A 22844-nucleotide genomic window follows, 5' to 3' on the forward strand; every position below is an offset into this window, starting at 1 on the left:
GCAGAATCCAGCTTGGAACGGTCGGCCAGAGAGCCGGGCCGTGCGATGGAATCCCCAAGGCCGTCGTCTGGGCTGCTGTCCGGAACAACACTGCTCTGGCTCTCGGGACGGCCTCCAACGCTATGGACGTCCGTCTGGGTGTCTTGATCGGATTTCGGTGCCGCAATGGCATAATTGTAGATCTCCCGACTGTTGTTGTTGCTGCCGCTCCATTTCGGATCAGCGGTGGGAGTCGTTCCGGCGGTGGAACTTTCTTCAGGAAGCGTTTCCGGATGGGACGAGTCTTCTGAGTCAAAACTCGTGGAGATGAAGACGTCATTGCTGAGATTTGAATCCTTACGTACCAACGGTATGTGTCCGTTACTCTCCGATGATAACTTAGCTAAGTTAGCAGCCATAATCTCTTTGTCTCTCTGCCTGACGATGGCTTCGACAGCCAGCCATTCCGACATCGTCTGCTCGTATGCGGTGTGGACAACGATATCGGCAGCTTCCCTCTCTTTCTCCGTACTGTCGAAGCCATAATGGCCAAGTAAGTATGGCCAAACCTGAAATAAAATGAAAAATAGTAGTAGTAGTAGTAGTAGTAGTAGTGGTGGTAGTAGTAGTAGTAGTAGCAACAGCAGTATCAATAGTAGTAGCATCAGCAGTAGTAGCAGTAGTAGTGGTGGTAGTAGTAGTAGTAGCAGCAGCTGCAGCAGTAGTAGCAGTAGTAGTGGTGGTAGTAGTAGTAGTAGTAGCAGTAGTAGTAGTGGTGGCAGTAGTAGTAGCAGCAGCTGCAGCAGTAGTAGCTGTATGAGTGGTGGTAGTAGTAGTAGTAGTAGTAGTAGTAGTGGCAGCAGCAGCAGTAGTAGTGGTAGTAGTAGTAGTAGTAGCAGCTGCAGCAGTAGTAGTGGTAGTAGTAGTAGCAGCTGCAGCAGTAGTAGCAGTGGTAGTAGTACTAGTGTTGGTAGTAGTAGTAGTAGTAGTAGTAGTAGTAGCAGCAGCAGCAGTGGTAGTAGTAGTAGTAACAGCTGCAGCTGTAGTAGTGGTGGTAGTAGTAGTAGCAGCTGCAGCAGTAGTAGCAGTGGTGGTAGTAGTAGTGGTGGTAGTAGTAGTAGTAGTAGTAGTAGTAGTAGTAGTGATAGTAGTGGTGGTAGTAGTAGTAGTAGCAGCTGCAGCAGTAGTAGTAGTGGTGGTAGTAGTAGTAGTAGCAGTAGTAGTAGTAGTAGTAATAATAATTATTATTATTTCAAATTTTGCCACAGTTATTAAGTTGGATCAGCTATTAAGTAAGTATATCTCTATATTGTATATATTTGAATTGAATCAAATTGTACCTGGCCATAACAAAATATATTCCAAAATTTTGGCAATGACTGTAGAACAGTTGGTTGGTTGGCACTCCGTTGCTTACGACGTCGAGGGTTCCAGTTGATCCGATCAACGGAAACAGCCTGCTCGTGAAATTAACGTGCAAGTGGCTGAGCACTCCACAGACACGTGTACCCTTAACGTAGTTCTCGGGGGGGATATTCAGCGTGACACAGTGTGACAAGGCTGACCCTTTGAATTACAGGCACAACAGAAACAGGAAGAAAGAGTGAGAGAAAGTTGTGGTGGAAGAGTACAGCAGGGTTCGCCACCATCCCCTGTGAAATTAACGTGCAAGTGGCTGAGCACTCCACAGACACGTGTACCCTTAACGTAGTTCTCGGGGGGGATATTCAGCGTGACACAGTGTGACAAGGCTGACCCTTTGAATTACAGGCACAACAGAAACAGGAAGAAAGAGTGAGAGAAAGTTGTGGTGGAAGAGTACAGCAGGGTTCGCCACCACCATCCCCTGCCGGAGCCTCGTGGAGCATTTAGGTGTTTTCACTCAATAAACACTCACAACGCCCGATCTGGGAATCGAAACCGCGATCCTATGACCGCAAGTCCGCTGCCCTAACCACTGGGCCATTGTGCCTCCACACTAGAAAATAATAGACCAGGCATTACAATCATAGACAAAGAGGAGGCACTTACTAATTGATTGGGACAGGGGTGAATTTGTGGGAACAATGGAATGTCTGAGAGAGACTCACCTGTTTTCTGATGTCATGAGAGACTCCACCATAGTAAACCAAGCGATACATCTCATCAGGATTGGGTATCTGGAATTATTACAGCAGAAGATTAATTAATTAATTAATTAATTAATACCACTATTACTCCTTCATTATTAATTACATTTCTGTCAGTAAAGGGTAAAAAAGGATTGCACCTAGAAAGTTCTCCTCCAAGGCACAAGTCTGCGCAAGGTTGTTTATGGAGGACCAGCAGTCGCCCATGCATACCAATACCTGGGGTAGGCTGAACTATGTAAAACATAGGGCAGGGGTTCTCAACCATTTCTTACCTCTGGACCCTCTTTGATTACCATTTTATTCTGGTGGACCCCTATAGCGATTTGATGTTTAAAAACTAGTTTTATAGAAACTTCTTTCATAATCCCTATTTTGTTTTTCACACATTCCCTTGTTTAGGCTGAACCATGTAAAATGTGGTTCTCAACCCTTTTTTTAATCTATGGACTCCAATGATTACCATTTCATTCTGGTGGATTCCCATAGCCGTTCGATGTTTAAAAACTAGTTTTATAGAAACTTCTTTCATAATCCCTATTTTGTTTTTCACACATTCCCTTGTTTAGGCTGAACCATGTAAAATGTGGTTCTCAACCCTTTTTTTAATCTATGGACTCCTTTGATTACCATTTCATTCTGGTGGATTCCCATAGCCATTCGATGTTTAAAAACTAGTTTTATAGAAACTTCTTTCAAAATTCCTATTTTGTTTTTCACACATTCCCTTGTTTAGGCTGAACCATGTAAAATGTGGTTCTCAACCCTTTTTTTAATCTATGGACTCCAATGATTACCATTTCATTCTGGTGGATTCCCATAGCCGTTCGATGTTTAAAAACTAGTTTTATAGAAACTTCTTTCAAAATCCCTATTTTGCCTTTCACACATTCCCTTGTTTAGGCTGAACCATGTAAAATGTGATTCTCAACCCTTTTTTTAATCTATGGACTCCTTTGATTACCATTTCATTCTGGTGGATTCCCATAGCCGTTCGATGTTTAAAAACTAGTTTTATAGAAACTTCTTTCAAAATTCCTATTTTGCCTTTCACACATTCCCTTGTTTAGGCTGAACCATGTAAAATGTGATTCTCAACCCTTTTTTTAATCTATGAACTCCAATGATTACCATTTCATTCTGGTGGATTCCCATAGCCGTTCGATGTTTAAAAACTAGTTTTATAGAAACTTCTTTCAAAATCCCTATTTTGCCTTTCACACATTCCCTTGTTTAGGCTGAACCATGTAAAATGTGATTCTCAACCCTTTTTTTAATCTATGGACTCCTTTGATTACCATTTCATTCTGGTGGATTCCCATAGCCGTTCGATGTTTAAAAACTAGTTTTATAGAAACTCCTTTCAAAATCCCTATTTTGCCTTTCACACATTCCCTTGTTTAGGCTGAACCATGTAAAATGTGGTTCTCAACCCTTTTTTTAATCTATGGACTCCTTTGATTACCATTTCATTCTGGTGGATTCCCATAGCCATTCGATGTTTAAAAACTAGTTTTATAGAAACTTCTTTCAAAATCCCTATTTTGTTTTTCACACATTAACTCGTATCGGTTGAACCATTTAAAATGTCAGAGAAAGAAACCAAGTTATTTCTTGCAATACATACCAATATATACATCTGAAAAAAAATTTTTAAGAGCCCTTAAAATACTTTCATGGGTTCCCAATTTATTATTCGGTTGCATGGACCCCCTCCCCCCCAAAAAAATCTTATATGGACCTTCAGGGGGCATATGGATCTTAGTTGAGCACCACCGATGGAGATGCTGGCAGAATGAGAATGAAATGAGTGACAAAGGGGAGATAACTATGACAAAGCCGTGCATTGCTTGTGTCTGAGAGAGAGAAAGAGAGATAGGGAGAGGGAGAGAGAGATAGGGAGAGGGAGAGATGGGGAGAGGGAGAGATAGGGAGAGGGAGAGATAGGGAGAGGGAGAGAGATAGGGAGAGGGAGAAGTATAAAACAGAATGAAACAAGTCGGTTGGTTTTAGAAGAATTAATTGCTTTACCTTTCCATCAATACAAATATCGGCCCATTTCTCAGGTGTGAGTCCCAAGGTGGCATTGTTTGGTTGTACTGGCGAGATGATATTGTGATGGACTAAACCGGACAGATGGGTGCGTACAGTTTTCAAGTGGCGGCAATGAGCGAGCCCTGCGTGACGAGAAACAGAAACATCATCAGAGATAACTTAATCACTGACAGCATAAAATAGAATGTGTGTGTGTGTCCGTGTGTCCCACCACTGCTTGACAACCAGTGTTGGTGTGTTTACATCCCTGCTACTTAAACGGTTCAGCAAAAGAGATAGATAGAATAAAGATCAGGCTTTAAAAAAATTATGTACAGGAGTGCAGGAGTGGCTGTGTGGTAAGTAGCTTGCTTACCAACCGCATGGTTCCAGGTTCAGTCCCCACTGAGTGGCACCTTGGGCAAGTGTCTTCTACTATAGCCTCGGGCCGACCAAAGCCTTGTGAGTGGATTTGGTAGACGGAAACTGAAAGAAGCCCATCGTATAAATGTATATATGTATATATATATATATATATATATATATATATATATATATATATATATATATATATATATATTGTTGTACTTGGGGATGGTCATATTGCCAGTTTAGCCAATAAAAACACACGCACTGTATATTTGGTGTTAATTTGCTTCAGCTTTATATTGTGAGTGGATTTGGTAGACGGAAACTGAAAGAAGCCCGTTGTATATATGTATATATATATATATATATATATATATGTGTGTGTGTATGTGTGTTTGTGTGTCTGTGTTTGTCCCCCCAACATCGCTTGACAACCAATGCTGGTGTGTTTACGTCCCCGTAACTTAGCGGTTCGGCAAAAAGAGACTGATAGAATAAGTACTAGGCTTACAAAGAATAAGTCCTGGGGTCGATTTGCTCGACTAAAGGCGGTGCTCCAGCATGGCCGCAGTCAAATGACTGAAACAAGTAAAAGAGTAAAAGAGTAAAAGGAGTTGGTTTGTTTGACTAAACCCCTTCAAGGCCGTGCTCCAGCATGGCCACAGTCCAGTGCTGGTGTGTCTAAATCCCCCCGTAGCATCAGGGGGTCTGGCGAAAGAGACCAACAGAAGAAGTAGTAGGCTTAAAAACAAAGAAATAAGTACAGGGGTCGGTTCATTCAACTAAAAATTCTTCACAGGCAGTGTTCCAGCATGGCCACAGTCTAATGACTGAAACAAGTAATAGAAAAAAAGTAAAAGAAAGAAAATCAGCTATAGTCAGAATTTTACTATACTTTATGTCATGGAAAGGGTGATAATGAAACTACATTTTTTTTGAGAATAATCAAGGCAGGGTGAATATGAAGATCCACACATGATTGGTGGAAGCAAACAGCATATCTGGATTCAGTTTGGAAAATTGCTTCAGAAACATCATCATCATCAATTTACATCTGTTTTCCAGGGGTTGGCTGGTGTGATTGAAAACTGGTAAGCTGGGGGAGCTGCACCCAGTTCCAGTCTGATTTGCCATGGTTTCTACAGCTGGATGCCCTTCCTAATGCCAATCACTCCAGGAATGTAGTTGGGTGCTTTTTACGTGCTACTGGCATGGGGTACCAGTTATGAAACACAAGCAACTGCGATCTCACGTGGCTTGGCAGGTCTTCTCAAGCACGGTATATTCTTTTCTACTTTAGTAGGCACAAGGCCCAAAATATTTGGGAAGGGGACCAGTCAATTCGATCGATCCCAGTATGCAACTGGTCCTTAATTTGTCAACCCCTAAAAGGAATAAAAGGCAAAGTTGACCTCGGCAGAATTTGAACTCAGAACGTAAAGACACAAAATACTGCTAAGCATTTCGCTCGGCGTGCTAATGTTTCTACTAGCTCACCGCCTTACAAGTGTGGTGTATTGCCAAAGGTCTTGGTCATCCTAACTGCTTCTGTGAGGCCCTAAGTTCATAGGGTGCTTTTCATGTGCCACCGGCATTTGTCAAAAGTGTTTTCCATCCCCAAATTCTGTAGTCTTCTGTTATATCATCATCATCATCATCATCATCGTTTAACGTCTGCTTTCCATGCTAGCATGGGTTGGACGATTTGACTGACGACTGGTGAAACCCGATGGCTACACCAGGCTCCAATCTGATTTGGCAGAGTTTCTACAGCTGGATGCCCTTCCTAACGCCAACCACTCTGAGAGTGTAGTGGGTGCTGTTACGTACCACTGGCACGAAGGCCAGTCAGGAGGTACAGGCCACAGCCACGCTCGAAATGGTGTATTTTATGTGCCACCTGCACAGGAGCCAGTCCAGCGGTACTGGCAACGAACTCGCTCGAATGTCTTTTCACGTGCCAGGAAGGCGACGTTGGTAACGGTCACGCTCAAATGGTGCTATTTACATGCCACCGGCACGAAAGCCAGACAGCTGGTGCTCTGGCAACGATATATATATATATATATATATATATATATATATATATATATATATATATATATATATATTAATTAATTAATGAGTGTGATTAGTACTTACATCCATAAAAAGCTCTGGAGATGATCTGTTTCTTCATTGTATCACACAGTTGTTTGATTGTGGCTCTGCTTGGAAAGTGAAAAAAATAAAAATATTCAAAATATCTGTATTTACATAATGCATGTGTGTGTGTGTGTACTAACAACACACACATATTGTGAACGTGTGTTTGATTTTGTTTATATACCTCGAGCTGCAGTGGAGGCACAATGGCCTAGTGGTTAGGGCAGTGGACTCGCGGTCATAGAATCGCGGTTTCGATTCCCAGACCGGGCGTTTTGAGTGTTTATTGAGCGAAAACACCTAAAGCTCCACGAGGCTCCGGCAGGGGATGGTGGCGAACACTGCTGTACTCTTTCTCCACAACTTTCTCTCCTTCTTACTTCCTGTTTCTGTTGTGCCTGTAATTCAAAGGGGTCAGCCTTGTCACATTCTGTATCACGCTGAATATCTCCCCGAGAACTACATCAAGGGTACACGTGTCTGTGGAGTGCTCAGCCACTTGCACGTTAATTTCACGAGCAGGCTGTTCCGTTGATCGGATCAACTGGAACCCTCGACGTCGTAAGCGACGGAGTGCCAACAACATATATACATACATACACACTTAAATAAACACAAAGCCTTGTGAGTGGATTTGGTATACGGAAACTGAAAGAAGCCCGTCGTATATATGTATATGTATATATATATATGTATGTGTGTGTGTTTGTCCCCCCCCCCCCCAACATCGCTTGGTGTGTTTACATCCCCGTAACTTAGCGGTTCGGCAAAAGGTACCGATAGAATAAGTACTAGGCTTACAAAGAATAAGTCCTGGGATCGATTAGCTCGACTAAAAAAAAAAGGTGGTGCTCCAGCATGGCCACAGTCAAATGACTGAAACAAGTGAAAGAGTATGTGTGTGTGTGTGTGAGTGTGTGTGTATGTGTGTGTGTGTGCATGTAGGGCATGGCTGTATGGTAAGAAGCTTGTTGTATTCAGAATCATAAGGTTGTAGGTTCAATTCCTGAACTAGATAGACACTGTGTCTTTGAGCGAAGCATTTCATTTCACAAGCAGCATTGGATAGAGAAATGAACAGTATCAACTCATTGCACCTATTAACAACAAAGTGAACTGAGCCATCAACAAAACTATCACACACACACAGTATGCCATCACTGATCCCGGATCTTTTTTAAAACGAGGGCCACATTTTTCATTAATGTTTTACGTAGTGTTTTTGGTACCGAAAGACTTTCAAACTTCGTATACTTATCTATTTTGTGTTATAGAACAGAAAAATATTTTTGTATTCGAATTTATTTCATGTAAAAAATTGTCTTATTTCGATAATTTCAACCAATCACTGACAGGAATTCAGTTGTTTACATTTACTCCTTTGGCTGATTAAGCGATGTAAAGCGTATTTAATCTCCATACCTTCGTTTTATTTGCTTTTTTTCATTTTAAATTTGCTTTAACCCTAACCCTAACCCTAGGATTAGGGTTAGGGTTAGGGTTAGGGTTAATTGTTTCAGAATCGTTTGTTTATGTAGTCGGCACTTAATGTATATCGGCTGAATGGACGTCAGTGATTGGTTGAAATTACAGAAATACGACAACTTTAACATGGAATAACTTAGGGATTTCTTTTTTTTTAAAGAAGACTAAGAGAAAAAGATGTTTTATATGACACATTCTACCAGTGTTCCAAGTTTCAAAGTGTTTCGTTAATGAAAAATGTGGCCCCCGTTTTAAAAAAGATCCCTGATCCCCCCTCCCTTCACTGCCTCCCCCCTCCTCCACCTCATGAATACCATAAAATGTTACGGACTGACGTGACGTACACAAAACATCCATTTACCTGTGATTAGATGCAACTCGTGAAAGACAGGTATTGTTCTGTTCCTCCTGGGACCGGGCATACGACTGCATAGTTGACTGTGTTGGTGGTACTGGGTCAACTGTTTGGAATGGCCAGGGGAAGTTATCCATCTTCACATTCAGCTTGGGGTCCAACATTTCGGGGGCTGAAGAGACAAAGGAAACACTAATATTACATCAGGGGTTTTCAAACTTTTTGACTTGCGGACCCCTTTATATTTCAGGCTTTACCTTACCCCCTTATAAACGCTTATGAAATTTATACATAAATATTTGCTTAAAATAACATATATTTTTACATTTATTTATTTAACAGTATTTAACGAATAGGTTTATTGTCAATTAAAAGATTTCGATTAAAAAAACATATATGAAATCAAATTGCCCATAAAATGTATTTGCTGTCCACGGACCCCCTGTCTTGTCCTTGCGGACCACAGTTTGAAAACCCCTGGTTTAGAGTCAAGATTTGGCTGCTATTTTCAGTATGGCGGTATCTCTTAGATCAGGGGTTTTCAAACTTTTTGACTTGCGGACCCCTTTATATTTCAGGCTTTACCTTAGGAACCCCCTTATAATCGCTTATGAAATTTATACATAAATGTTTGCTTAAAATAACATATTTTTACATTTATTTATTTAACAGTATTTAACGAATAGGTTTATTGTCAATTAAAAGATTTCGATTAAAAAACATATATAAAATCAAATTGCCCATAAAAAGTATTTGCTGTCCATGGACCCCCTGTCTTGTCCTTGCGAACCACAGTTTGAAAACCCCTGGTTTAGAGTCAAGATTTGGCTGCTATTTTCAGTATGGCGGTATCTCTTAGATCAGGGGTTTTCAAACTTTTTGACTTGCGGACCCCTTTATATTTCAGGCTTTACCTTAGGGACCCCCTTATAATCGCTTATGAAATTTATACATAAATATTTGCTTAAAATAACATATATTTTTACATTTATTTATTTAACAGTATTTAACAAATAGGTTTATTGTCAATTAAAAGATTTCGATTAAAAAACATGTATAAAATCAAATTGCCCATAAAAAGTATTTGCTGTCCTCGGACCCCCTGTCTTGTCCTTGCGGACCCCCTGGTGGTGTTGAGTGTAAGGCAAGAGGTGTCACATTTGAAGTAGTGGTGGTGTTGAATGCTAGGTGAAGGGTCACCTACATTTGAGAGTAATAGTAGTAGTGATGGTGGTGATAGTGGTAGTGATGGTGGTGGTGGTGATGGTGTTGAGTGTAAGCCGAGAGAGGTGTCACTTACGAATGTTCTCTGGTTTAAAAGTTGCCACGATACGAAACACGTAGTCCGTCGCTTCTTCCTCGTCTGTACTGGAGCTACTTGTACTGCCTTCCTTGCTGGACATTTTGTTGCATTTACGACGGAGCTTTGGAAATACTTTCCCTGATAACAAGAAAAAGGACAAAAAAAAAAAAAAAGAGAACAAGCAACGATAAGATGGATGGCACCGAAAACAAGTTGGATCTCTTCTGGTTAAAACACATCTTTAAAGATACCACTTTAGCGTACGGTCTATGCGGTTAGGGCATTTGGCTCATGATTGTAAAGTTGTGATTTTGATTGCTGGTGGTGGATTGTGTCCTTCAGCAAGATACATCACTTCACTTCAGTGCGCTCAGCAAGCAAAAATGAGCTGTAACTGTAATTTAAAGGGCCAGCCTTGTCACATTGAGCTCTTCGGATCTGAAGAGTTAGCCTTCTGTATCTGCATTGGTTTGTACTGTGCAATTTATAACATATTGTAAAGTGGTCGGCATTTGGAAGGGCATCCAGCTGTAAAAAGCATGCCAAAACTAACTTCACCTGTGCTGGTTCCACGTAAAAAAAAACACTGAGTCCACTCTGCAGAGTGGTTGATGTTAGGAAGGGCATACAGCCATAAAAACCTGCCAAAACAGACAGAGTAGCATAGGGTAGTTTTTCTACCTGGCCGGCACCTGTCAACCATCCTACCCATGCATGCGTGAAAGATGGACGTTAGACGACGATGATGATGATTCATAACTTAGTGCAGACACGTAAACAAACACTTCAGACATCTTCAACAAGTGTTTGTTGGGAGAAAATTTCAGTTGCAAAAAAACTTACCTTTCCCTCGCTGTGACCAAAGAGGGGGATCGAGTTGTCCGTGGGGTAGGAGTCCATTTTCCAGACAGGACAAGAAAGCTAACAGGTGACCGCCTTTGGGGAAGTGTATAGGAGGCCGCTGGACTCCGTCTTGGCCGACAAGCACAATTGTTCCACCATAATCGGCTGAAAGAAAGGGACAGAGATTTGTAATGATCAATCGTATAGGATTTACCGTTGTTCAGATGTATCCGGCACATTAAATATACTGCATATATCTGTTGGCACTCCGTCGCTTACGATGTCGAGGGTTCCAGTTGATCCAATCAACGGAACAGCCTGCTCGTGAAATTAACGTGCAAGTGGCTGAGCACTCCACAGACACTGTCCCCTTAACGTAGTTCTCGGGGATATTCAGCATGACACAGTGTGACAAGGCTGACCCTTTGAATTACAGGCACAACAGAAACAGGAAGAAAGAGTGAGAGAAAGTTGTGGTGGAAGAGTACAGCAGGGTTCCGCCACCATCCCCCTGCCGGAGCCTTGTGGAGCTTTAGGTGTTTTCGCTCAATAAACACTCACAATGCCCGGTCTGGGAATCGAAACCGCGATCCTTTTGACCGCGAGTCCACTGCCCTAACCACTGGGCCATTGCACCTCCACACTGCATATATAGAGCTGGTAAAATCTGGATTCTCAGAACTGTATAACATCTTGAGAAATCGTACTCTGAGCATCAGGGCCAAGATCTGTATATTGATCTCTATATATTGAACTGCTATGTCTACCTTGTATTAATGTATGGACAAACACACATTTGAAGTAGTGTGGTGCCACTACTACTACTACTACTACTACTACTACTACTACTATCTTCAAATGTAAGTGACACTTCACCTTGCACTCAACACCACCACTACTACTTCAAATGTGACACCTCTTGCCCTACACTCAACACCTCCACCACCACCATCACTATCACTGCCACTACTACTACTACTACTACTACTACTATCTTCAAATGTAAGTGACACTTCACCTTGCACTCAACACCACGACTACTACTTCAAATGTGTGTCCTCATTAACAGTAGAGTGAGAGTTGTGAGTGAGGGTAGCAGCAGTGGAAGTGTTGAGTGCAGGGTGAGAGAAGTACCACTTATACAGGTTCTTATGATCAGCAGAGTGAGGGTGAAGGTTGTAGTAGTAGTAGTGGTGGTGTTGAGTGTAAACTCAAATTGCCCATAAAAAGTATTTGCTGTCCACGGACCCCCTGTCTTGTCCTTGCGGACCCCCTGCGGTCTGCGGACCCCCTGCGGTCTGCGGACCCCCTGCGGTCCGCGGACCACAGTTTGAAAACCCCTGATCTAAAGAACAAGAGGAATTCCAGAATATAAACGGTCTATTCCACAATGCTTCTAAACAATTTTTCACCATATTCCACCAAATGTTCTATTAAATTCCACACTGTATTCCATCATCGTTATATTCAAACATATCTTTTATCTTTTACTTGTTTCAGTCATTAGACTGTGGCCATGCTGGGGCACCACCTTGGAGAATTATTTAATTGAATGACTTGGTCTCAGTTCTCATTTTTTAAAGTCTGGTACTTATTTTATCAGGCTCTTTTGTTGAACCACTGAGTTACAGGGATGTAAACACACCAGCACTGGTTGTCAAGTGGCGGTGGTGGACAAAGATACACACACACACACACACACACGATAGGCTTCTTTCAGTTTCCCTCTACCAAATTCATTTAGAAGGCTTTGGTCGGCCCGAGGCTTATAGTAGATACTTGCCCAAGGTGCCATGCAGCGAGACTGAACCTGGAACCATGTGGCTGGGAAACAAGCTTCTTACCACACAGCCATGCTTGTAAATTTCAAGAGGAGAGAGAGAGAGGGGGAGAGACGAGAAGAGAGAGGGGGAGAGACGAGAAGAGAGAGGGGGAGAGACGAGAAGAGAGAGAGAACGTGTGTGTGTGTGTGTGTGTGTGTGTGTGAATGAATCAGTGGATGACATAGAGAAACTCATTAACTCATCGTCACCATGATAACCGTTAAGGTTGAAACTTCCTACTTACGTTGTTGGTGACAGTGGATGTAAACAATTTCATCGACGTATATAGTCAAAGCATAATCCCAATATAAACTACAATAAAAACACAATAGTGTCAACATACGACAAACAACAGCATACCAAATATCATTACATGATAATCTCCAATATAAATACAGTAATGTCAACACATAACAACAATACTATGCAAAATAACGTTATATAATATACCAATATAAACTACAATGTAGATACAAAGTAAATTGGTCTATCCAATAGTGTTATATTATTCCATCACTAATTTACTGGGTAATTTATGCAATACGTTTGTGGATAGTTGATAGGTTATATGTGATACTGATGAAAGAACAATAACTCCTGAAACATGGATATACACCCATTATCTATTTTTTTTATTTTTATCTCAATCACACTGTTTACATAAAGGCACTCATATATGAAACCTAACTCTCAGTGCAGGCTGTGAATTCCATAAGAAATCTACTTGCATACCCCTGTTCCAGGGGTATGCAAGTAGAGAATAACTGTTGCTACCCAAGGACAAAAATCATGTTACACAGTGTAATACACCAAATACTATTTGTGGTAATTAGACATTTACAAAATAAAGGTTGGCAATGATTTCTTCAAAGTTTTGGACTATTAGTCTGTTAGATCAGGGGTTTTCAAACTTTTTGACTTGCGGACCCCTTTATATTTCAGGCTTTACCTTAGGGACCCCCTTATAAACGCTTATGAAATTTATACATAAATATTTGCTTAAAATAACATATATTTTTACATTTATTTATTTAACAGTATTTAACAAATAGGTTTATTGTCAATTAAAAGATTTCGATTAAAAAACATATATAAAATCAAATTGCCCATAAAAAGTATTTGCTGTCTACGGACCCCCTGTCTTGTCCTTGCGGACCCCCTGTGGTCCGCGGACCACAGTTTGAAAACCCCTGTGTTAGAGGAACTCACAACAAAACAAAGCAAATAAAAAGCAAGTAAAAAAAAAAGTTAAACATAAATAGGTATATAACAATAAAAAAAAGTGCAAATTTATTTTCATTTATTAATTAAAAAAAATTTTTTTTTTTCATGACCTTTTTCAGCATGCAACAGCGTTAACCCAGAAAATTACTAAAGCAAAATTTAAAGATATATATATATATATATATATATATATATATGTATGTATGTATAATAATAATTAAAAAAAAAAGAAATATTTAACAATCTGAACCCACAAAAAACAGAAAATCACTTCAGGCAATTTTGCAAACAAAAAAGAAATATATATACCCCCCTACACACACACACAAAACAAGCATTTATAGATTTATAGTTAGAGCAAGCAAAAGTAAAAAAAACGTAAAATTAGCAAGAAAATGAGCAAGAGGTCACTAGAGGTCACAAAAGGTCACCAGAGGTCACAAAAGGTCACCAGAGGTCATGCAGTTATTTCCATACTTCCAGCTGCTCAGAGTTCTATTGCATTCCCCCCCCCCCACCACCTCCACCCTCACTTCTCACCAATGTTAAGAGTCAAAATCAGTAGCAGTAGTGGCAGCAGCAGCAGCAGTAGTAGTAGTAGAACTAATAGTAGTAGTAGTATTAACAGCACCAACAGGAGGGATCAAGAGTAGTAGAAGTAGTAGTAGTAGTTGGAGCGTTGGAGCGGTAGTTGAGCCGGACACTGTGATTGGTCAATGGAAAGAGAGGTTTCCCATTGGTCCAATCCGTTAACTTACTTACATTTTTTTCTGCCTCTCTTCCAGCGATTGGTAGAAGCGTCGGTAGCCATCCCTGGATTCACGCAGGAACGCACACAGGTAACACCAGTTAACGAGACAGAAAAAAAAAACCACATAAACTTTCATTGACTTTTATTGATTATAACTTTAAACCCCTTGTTACCTGAAAATCAGGAATTAGTTGCAATTAACTAGAGATGGGTTGTAATTAGCCAGGCATGGGTTGTAATTAACTAAGAATGAGTCTGAATTAACTAGGCTGGGTCAGGTGTGTGTGTGTGTGGGGTGGGGTGGGGTGGGGTGGGGTGGGAGGGAAGCATTGTTGCAGCACGTCACTGCATTCCCCATTTGTTGGTATATTCCTGGGTCCTCCTGGATGACCTGTCAAGCAGACTCCTAGTCGGTCCCCATCTCTGCGAGACACCTCCTTATCTGCTGTGACTATGTAAGCATGTGATCGTCCAGCATGAGCGGTCAACCCAGCTCGATCTTCAGTGAATCTGGGTCTAGCCTGGTAAACTTAGCAACATGGACAATCCAGTCTGAGCTGACACTCTCAAATCATCCAGCCACAGGTAACCCATAATCCTGCAAAGCTTCTTGGTATCAAAATAGCTGAGGTGACTCCTTAGGGTCCCAGACAATATTCAAGTCTTACAATGGCCTACTTTCATCATCATCATCATCATCATCATCGTTTAACGTCCGCCTTCCATGCTAGCATGGGTTGGACGATTTGACTGAGGACTGGTGAAACCGGACGGCAACACCAGGCTCCAATCTGATTTGGCAGAGTTTCTACAGCTGGATGCCCTTCCTAACACCAACCACTCTGAGAGTGTAATGGGTGCTTTTTACGTGTCACCCGCACGAAGGCCAGTCAGGCGGTACTGGCAACGGCCACCACGCTCACAGGGAATATAAAGGAAATTGGAATCCAGCCATTAAAACCATGTCAAAACAGACCTCATTGGTGTTCATCATCATCGTTTAACGTCCGCCTTCCATGCTAGCATGGGTTGGACGATTTGACTGAGGACTGGTGAAACCGGATGGCAACACCAGGCTCCAATCTGATTTGGCAGAGTTTCTACAGCTGGATGCCCTTCCTAACACCAACCACTCTGAGAGTGTAGTGGGTCCTTTTACGTGCCACCCGCACGAAGGCCAGTCAGGCGGTACTGGCAACGGCTACGCTCAAGATGGTGTATTTTATGTGCCACCCGCACAAGAGCCAGTCCAGGGGCACTGGCAACGATCTCGCTCGAAAATCCTACGAAGGCCAGTCAGGCGGTACTGGCAATGGCCACGCTCAAAATGGTGTATTTTATGTGCCACCCGCACAAGAGCCAGTCCAGGGGCACTGGCAACGATCTCGCTCGAAAATCCTACGAAAGCCAGTCAGGCGGTACTGGCAATGGCCACGCTCAAACTGGTGTATTTTATGTGCCACCCGCACAAGAGCCAGTCCAAATCTACTCACAAGGCTTTGGTCAGCTGAAAGGCTATAAGTATAAGACTCTTGCCAAAGCTGTCATGTTCTTTATTGCCCACAAGGGGACAAACATAGAAGGGACAAACAAGGACAGACAAAGGGATTAAGTTGATTACATCAACCCCAGTGCGTAACTGGTACTTAATTTATCGACCCCGAAAGGATGAAAGGCAAAGTCGACTTCGGTGGAATTTGAACTCAGAACGTAACGGCAGACAAAATACTGCTAAGCATTTCGCCAATTTTACTACGCATGCACAACTCGAGGGGCTTCCGGTGGTGAAGTCCCTTGCACATGCGCAGAATAGTACTTCCTCAATGGCAGCTATAATTTCACGCCACTACAATATCATCAAAACTGTTACTCCGAGTTTCATGTTCCCATTCGTCAGACAGTTTTGGTTGAGAATCAAAACAGCACGTGCCTACTGTACTCTTTTACTTGTTTCAGTCATTTGACTGCGGCCATGCTGGAGCACCGCCTTTAGTCGAGCAAATCGCCCCCAGGACTTATTCTTTGGAAGCCTAGTACTTATTCTATCAGTCTCTTTTTGCCGAACCGCTAAGTTACGGGGACATAAACACACCACCATCGGTTATCAAGCGATGGTGGGGGGACAAACACAGACACACAAACACACACACACACATATATATATATATATATATATATATATATATATATATATATACATATATACAACAGGCTTCTTTCAGTTTCCGTCTACCAAATCCACTCACAAGGCTTTGGTCGGCCCGAGGCTATAGTAGAAGACACTTGCCCAAGGTGCCACGCAGTGGGACTGAACCCAGAACCATGTGGTTGGTAAGCAAGCTACTTACCACACAGCCACTCCTATTTTTTTTATTGTTTTTATAATTTGTATATATTTATTTTATTATAAATGCAAAACAACACCACAGAGGAATCAAAGCTAGCTTAAATAATAAGCCACGATATGGCGAGGGATTACAGTAGTTCACTTCCAGTCTTAAATGGAAAAACATGTCTGGTCATGAGGAAATGTAACTTTGTTTGGAAACAAGTGAGGGTTGGTGACAGGAGAGGCACCTGGCCGTTAAAAAAAACATTTGCCTCAACAATTTCCATCTGACTCATGCAAGCACAGAAAAGCAAATGTTAAACTATAATGATGATGAACAGGATGCTGGCGGGGGGGGGGGGGGGCTGGGATTGTTAGACACAAGGGTGATGAGAAGGGGGTTGTATGAGTGGGTGAGGAGTACCTGAGTGGGTGAGGAGTACCTGAGTGGGTAAGGAGTACCTGAGTTGGAGTTAGTAAGTGGGTCAGGGAACCTTGACAACAAAATATTAAATAAAAAAATTTTAAAAAACACAAAACAACTAAAACAAAACTTAAAAAAACAACAACAACAACAACAACAACAGCAACAATATTGACAACATAGCAAGAGTGTAGCAACGGTGGGGATGTCGATGAGGGGTGGGGGAGAAAATAAAATGGGGGGGGGGGTGTTACCTTCTGTCGAAATCATCTTCTTTGTCTTCGTAACAACCATTCATCAGTTGATTAGGGGTCCACTTGATGGTGAGCCCTTCAGCAGATTGGTGCAGGGACAGATAGCCAGGGAGGGCTTCGATGTCCTCTTTCTGTATGAAGGAGAAAGTACACGTGATAATGGTGGTGGTAACGGTGGTAACGGTGGCGGTGGTGGTCATGGCGGAAAGCATTTACTGTCAAATAACATGCTACACATACATATTATTAATCCATATATTTATAATCTGAGAAGCAGCATGGCTTATTGGTTAGAGTAATCTGGCTCACAACATTAAGGTGGTGAGCTCGATTCCCAGCAGTGCATGGTATCCTCGACTGGAGGCTCATGGCTGGACTGGAGGCTCATGGCTGGACTGGAGGCTCATGGCTGGACTGGAGGCTCATGGCTGGACTGGAGGCTCATGGCTGGACTGGAGGCTCATGGCTGGACTGGAGGTTCATGGCTGGACTGGGCGATGTATTGTGTTCTTGAGTAAAACACTTCATTTCACGTTGCATTTCACAACAACAAAAAACAACAACATGAGGACGTGATATAGATTGTGTTACTAGACGCTTGGGACACACACACACATAAGGATAGGCATACTAAAAGGGGTCTATGGAAAAACTCATTTAATAAAAGGGTTGGGAACTGCTGTTGGGATCCACTGGTCTACACACGTTCAAGGCTACATACACACATATACACACATCTAACAAGCATACACTTAATTTGTTGTTGGCACTCCGTCGCTTACGACGTTGAGGGTTCCAGTTGATCCGATCAACGGAACAGCCTGCTCGTGAAATTAACGTGCAAGTGGCTGAGTACTCCACAGACACGTGCACCCTTAACGTAGTTCTCGGGGGATATTCAGCGTGACACAGAGTGTGACAAGGCTGACCCCTTTGAATTACAGGCACAACAGAAAACAGGAAGTAAGAGTGAGAGAAAGCTGTGGTGAAAGAGTACAGCAGGGTTCCACCACCATCCCCTACCGGAGCCTCGTGGAGCTTTAGCCGTTTTCACTCAACAAACACTCACAACGCCTGGTCTGGGAATCGAAACCGCGAGTTCGCTGCCCTAACCACTGGGCCATTGCGCCACCACCATACACTTAATATGTCACTCATATAGGAACACACACTCTTGACATAGTACACACACACACACATTCAACAGTATTTACATCTAACACAACCAACAGTATTCACACACATACGTAAACACATTCACTCTACACATCCACCAGCAGCCATTCGCGGCAACGCCGTCGCCACCACCGATACCGGTAATACTTACAGGTTGGACGAGGACATTGTTTTTCCCATAGAGGAGTGTATTTTTGGAGTTTTGGTGCAACGATTCCACATACTCCTTGGCTGATACGTGGAGTCCTTTCATACTTTCCTCACTACTTGAACTTGTGTGTCGACGAACTTGCTGTGTATAAAACATCAATCATTTCGATACGTTAGTGGCAATGTTTCAGGCATTAATTAAAGTAATGAGATATTAAAGAGTTATTGAACGATACAAATTAGATATTTTTTTAACAGGCAGAATTGCCGTTAGAAATACTGGGTAAATTACTGTTACAAAATGGAAAAACTTGTCAATTTTTGTGGTAAGTAGCTTGCTTACCAACCACATGGTTCCGGGTTCAGTCCCACTGTGTGGCACCTTGGGCAAGTGTCTTCTACTATAGCATCAGGCCGACCAAAGCCTTGTGAGTGGATTTGGTAGGCAGAAACTGAAAGAAGCCCGTCGATATATATGTGTATATATATATATATATATATATATATATATATATATATATATATATATATATGCATGTGTGTGTGTGTATATATGTATATGTATGTATGTATGTATGTACATATATATATATATATATATATATATATATATATGTGTGTGTGTGTGTGTGTGTATGTATGTTTGTGTATATGTTTGTGTGTCTGTGTTTGTCCCCCCAACATCGCTTGACAACCGATGCTGGTGTGTTTACGTCCGCATAACTTAGCGGTTCGGCAAAAGAGACCGATAGAATAAGTACAAAGCTTACAAAAGAATAAGTCCTAGGGGTCGATTTGCTCGACTAAAAAGGGCGGTGCTCCAGCATGGCCGCAGTCAAATGACCGAAACAAGTAAAAGAGTAGAAGAGTAAATATAAACAAGGTAAATAAATCGTTTACTTGTAATCCTGGTCTTTTTGGAGATCCAGGCCCAGCAAGGTGGTGAGTAGCTCCACTGTGGATGCGGTGTCGCTGAACAAGTTCATCAGCGGGAGGGTCAGTCCAATAATGGTCAGTTGTTTTCATCTTGGTGTAATCCAAGGCACAAGGCCCCACTAAACACATTGACAAATTAAAAAACAAAAACAGCAAAAAATTAACATAATAATAATAATAATAATAATAATAATAATAATAAAAATTGACAGGAAGATAGATGCAAATAGGCCAGACATCATACTGAAAGACTTCAGACAAAAATTATGCCTCCTCATTGATATGACTGTCCCAATCGATATAAATGTATCTGTCAAGACCTACCAAAAACTGAGCAAATATAAAGATCTTGAAATAGAAATTAGCAAAATGTGGAACCTGAAGACTAAAACAATACCTGTTGCCATAGGTGCCCTGGGAATGACAGCGAAACGGGCTGATTACTACCTAGCTCAGATACCAGGAAACCCCAAAATGGCTGAAGTTCAAAAGATAGTGCTCATGGGAACTGCCCATATCCTACGTAAAATACTGTCTATGTGATCTCAAATTTTAAAACAAACACATAATTTTCTTATGGTTTCTTAAACATTTTCTAGAACAACACTATGTACAAATCCAAATATATGGTACCCTAGGCATAACACCTACATGAACTTCTAACTTGTTGTCTCTTGAGGTCTCTGGGTGAGACTTGGATCCAACTTGTACAAATGCAAAGCAAAAGTCAAACATAAAATAATAATAATAATAATAATGCCCTGATGCAGTACCAGGCAGTGGCTCTCATGGTTTCTCATCTTAACTGATTGGAAGTGTTATCATGTACATTGTTTTGTCTTGGCATAAAAGATGGGCTACAGCAAATATTCTGCTCAATACCACAGATTTGCTAATGCCCTGATGCAGTACCAGGCAGTGGCTCTCATGGCTTCTCATCTTAACTGATTGGAAGTGTTATCATGTACATTGTTTTGTCTTGGTATAAAAAGATGGCCTACAGCAAATATTCTGCTCAATACCACAGATTTGCTAATGCTCTGATGCAGTACCAGGCAGTGGCTCTCATGGCTTCTGATCTTAATTGATTGGAAGTGTTATCATGTTCATTGTTTTTTTTTGGTATAAAAAGATGGCCTACAGCAAATATTCTGCTGAATACCACAGATTTGCTAATGCCCTGATGCAGTACCAGGCAGTGGCTCTCATGGCTTCTGATTTTAACTGATTGGAAGTGTTATCATGTTCATTGTTTTTTTTTGGTATAAAAAGATGGGCTACAGCAAATATTCTGCTCAATAGCAGAGATTTGTTTGTCAGTTGTTTGACTTTAAACAGTTGAGCATGCCCCTTGGTTCCTGACAATATGTGCATCTCTGATCACGAGTAGAAGTAGTGGGGGAGCATCATAGCCATGTGTTGAGAGGAACAACAGAAACAGGAAGTAAGAGTGAGAGAAAGTTGTGGTGGAAGAGTACAGCAGGGTTCGCGACCATCCCCTGCCGGAGCCTTGTGGAGCTTTAGGTGTTTTCGCTCAATAAATACTCACAACGCCCAGTCTGGGAATCGAAACCGCGATCCTATGACTGCGAGTCTGCTGCCCTAACCACTGGGCCATTGCGCCTCCACACACACATACTAACCAGTTTTTAATTATATTTTTTTCCAGAGATTCTTAAGAAAACTGGAATGCAATCTTCGATGTATATCAAATTCTCAATTCAATTCAATAAAAGGATTCTGAGTTCAAATCTCTCTGGGATTTGAACTCAGAACCTAAAACAACCATAACTAAATACCACAACAAGGTATTTTCATTTGCAAATTTACTACAAAGGCATACAATTTGTTCTGTGGGGAAAGGGACAATTGATGAAATTGAGCCCTGTGCTTTTCATTGATGGGTATGCATTTTTACCTTACTGGTCCCTAAATGACGAAAGGAAAAGACAATTACGTTTATATATTTGAACAGAAACTGTAAAAGAGACGCAAGTGAATAGAAACAAGGAAATTTTGTCTGTCGCTCGACTGATTCTATCATCCACCACCTCAATAATAATAATAATAATAATAATGATGATGATGATGATGATGATGATGATGATGATGATGTATCAGTATTGTGTGGGATTGTGGGCTCAAGTCAAACATGGGAAGTAAAAAGGAACACATCAAGAGAAAAGAAAATAAGGTGCAAATGATCAAATTTCATGTTATGTATATATATATGTATATATATATGTATATATATATATATATATATATATATATATATATGTATATATATGCATATATATATATATATATATATATATATATATATATATGTATATATATATATATATATATATATATATATGCGAGTAAAAATACAAAAAAGGGTTTTTTTTTGTAAGATTGTGTATAGAGGAATATATTATTTTGTTTAAAAGAGTTCCAACACTGTCTGTTTTTTATGTTTTATTTATATTCCTGCAGAACTAATGTGGGGTGTAGAATATGGAATATACAATATATAATATAATATACAATATATAATATAAAATAAAATAAAATAAAAATGGATGGCACCATGAAATAAAGTATTGAATGTAGATGAAATATTGAGTGTTCAATATAAAGGATCAAATATATAAATATATAAATATAAATATATAAAGGCGACTCGAGTTTCAGGGCTATTTCCCTTTAAAGTCTGTCATACCGGCCATGACAAAGGGAAATAGCCCTGAAACTCGAGTCGCCTTTATATATTTATATTTATATATTTGATCCTTTATATTGAACACTCAATATTTCATCTACATTCAATACTTTCTTTCATGGTGCCATCCATTTTTATTTTATTTTATATTATATATTGTATATTATATTATATATTGTATATTCCATATTCTATACCCCACATTGGTTCTGCAGGAATATAAATAAAACATAAAAAAACAGACAGTGTTGGAACTCTTTTAAACAAAATAATATATATATATATATATAAATATATATATATATATAAATATACATATATATATATGTATATATCTATATATATATATGTATATATATATATTTATATATATGTATATATATATATATATATATATGTATATATATATATATATATATATGTATATA

General features: G+C 40.5%; 1 protein-coding gene across 1 annotated transcript in view; it reads right to left on the minus strand.

The window, feature by feature from the left end:
* The window catches only part of LOC149130199 (small G protein signaling modulator 1-like), a 105902-nt gene that overhangs the window by 19527 nt on the left and 63531 nt on the right, over positions 1-22844 (minus strand). The window contains 11 exon segments of the mRNA XM_089346249.1: positions 1-548; positions 2070-2138; positions 4140-4285; positions 6654-6721; positions 8503-8668; positions 9797-9937; positions 10643-10807; positions 12710-12777; positions 17448-17578; positions 18775-18915; positions 19674-19828. The exon segment at positions 1-548 is cut by the window's left edge and continues 233 nt beyond it. Coding sequence (XP_089202375.1) covers positions 1-548; positions 2070-2138; positions 4140-4285; positions 6654-6721; positions 8503-8668; positions 9797-9937; positions 10643-10807; positions 12710-12777; positions 17448-17578; positions 18775-18915; positions 19674-19828 — 1798 coding nt within the window.

This window comes from Octopus bimaculoides, chromosome 30 (assembly GCF_046866305.1).
Source record: "Octopus bimaculoides isolate indiv1 chromosome 30, ASM4686630v1, whole genome shotgun sequence".
NCBI classification, from domain to species: domain Eukaryota; kingdom Metazoa; phylum Mollusca; class Cephalopoda; order Octopoda; family Octopodidae; genus Octopus; species Octopus bimaculoides.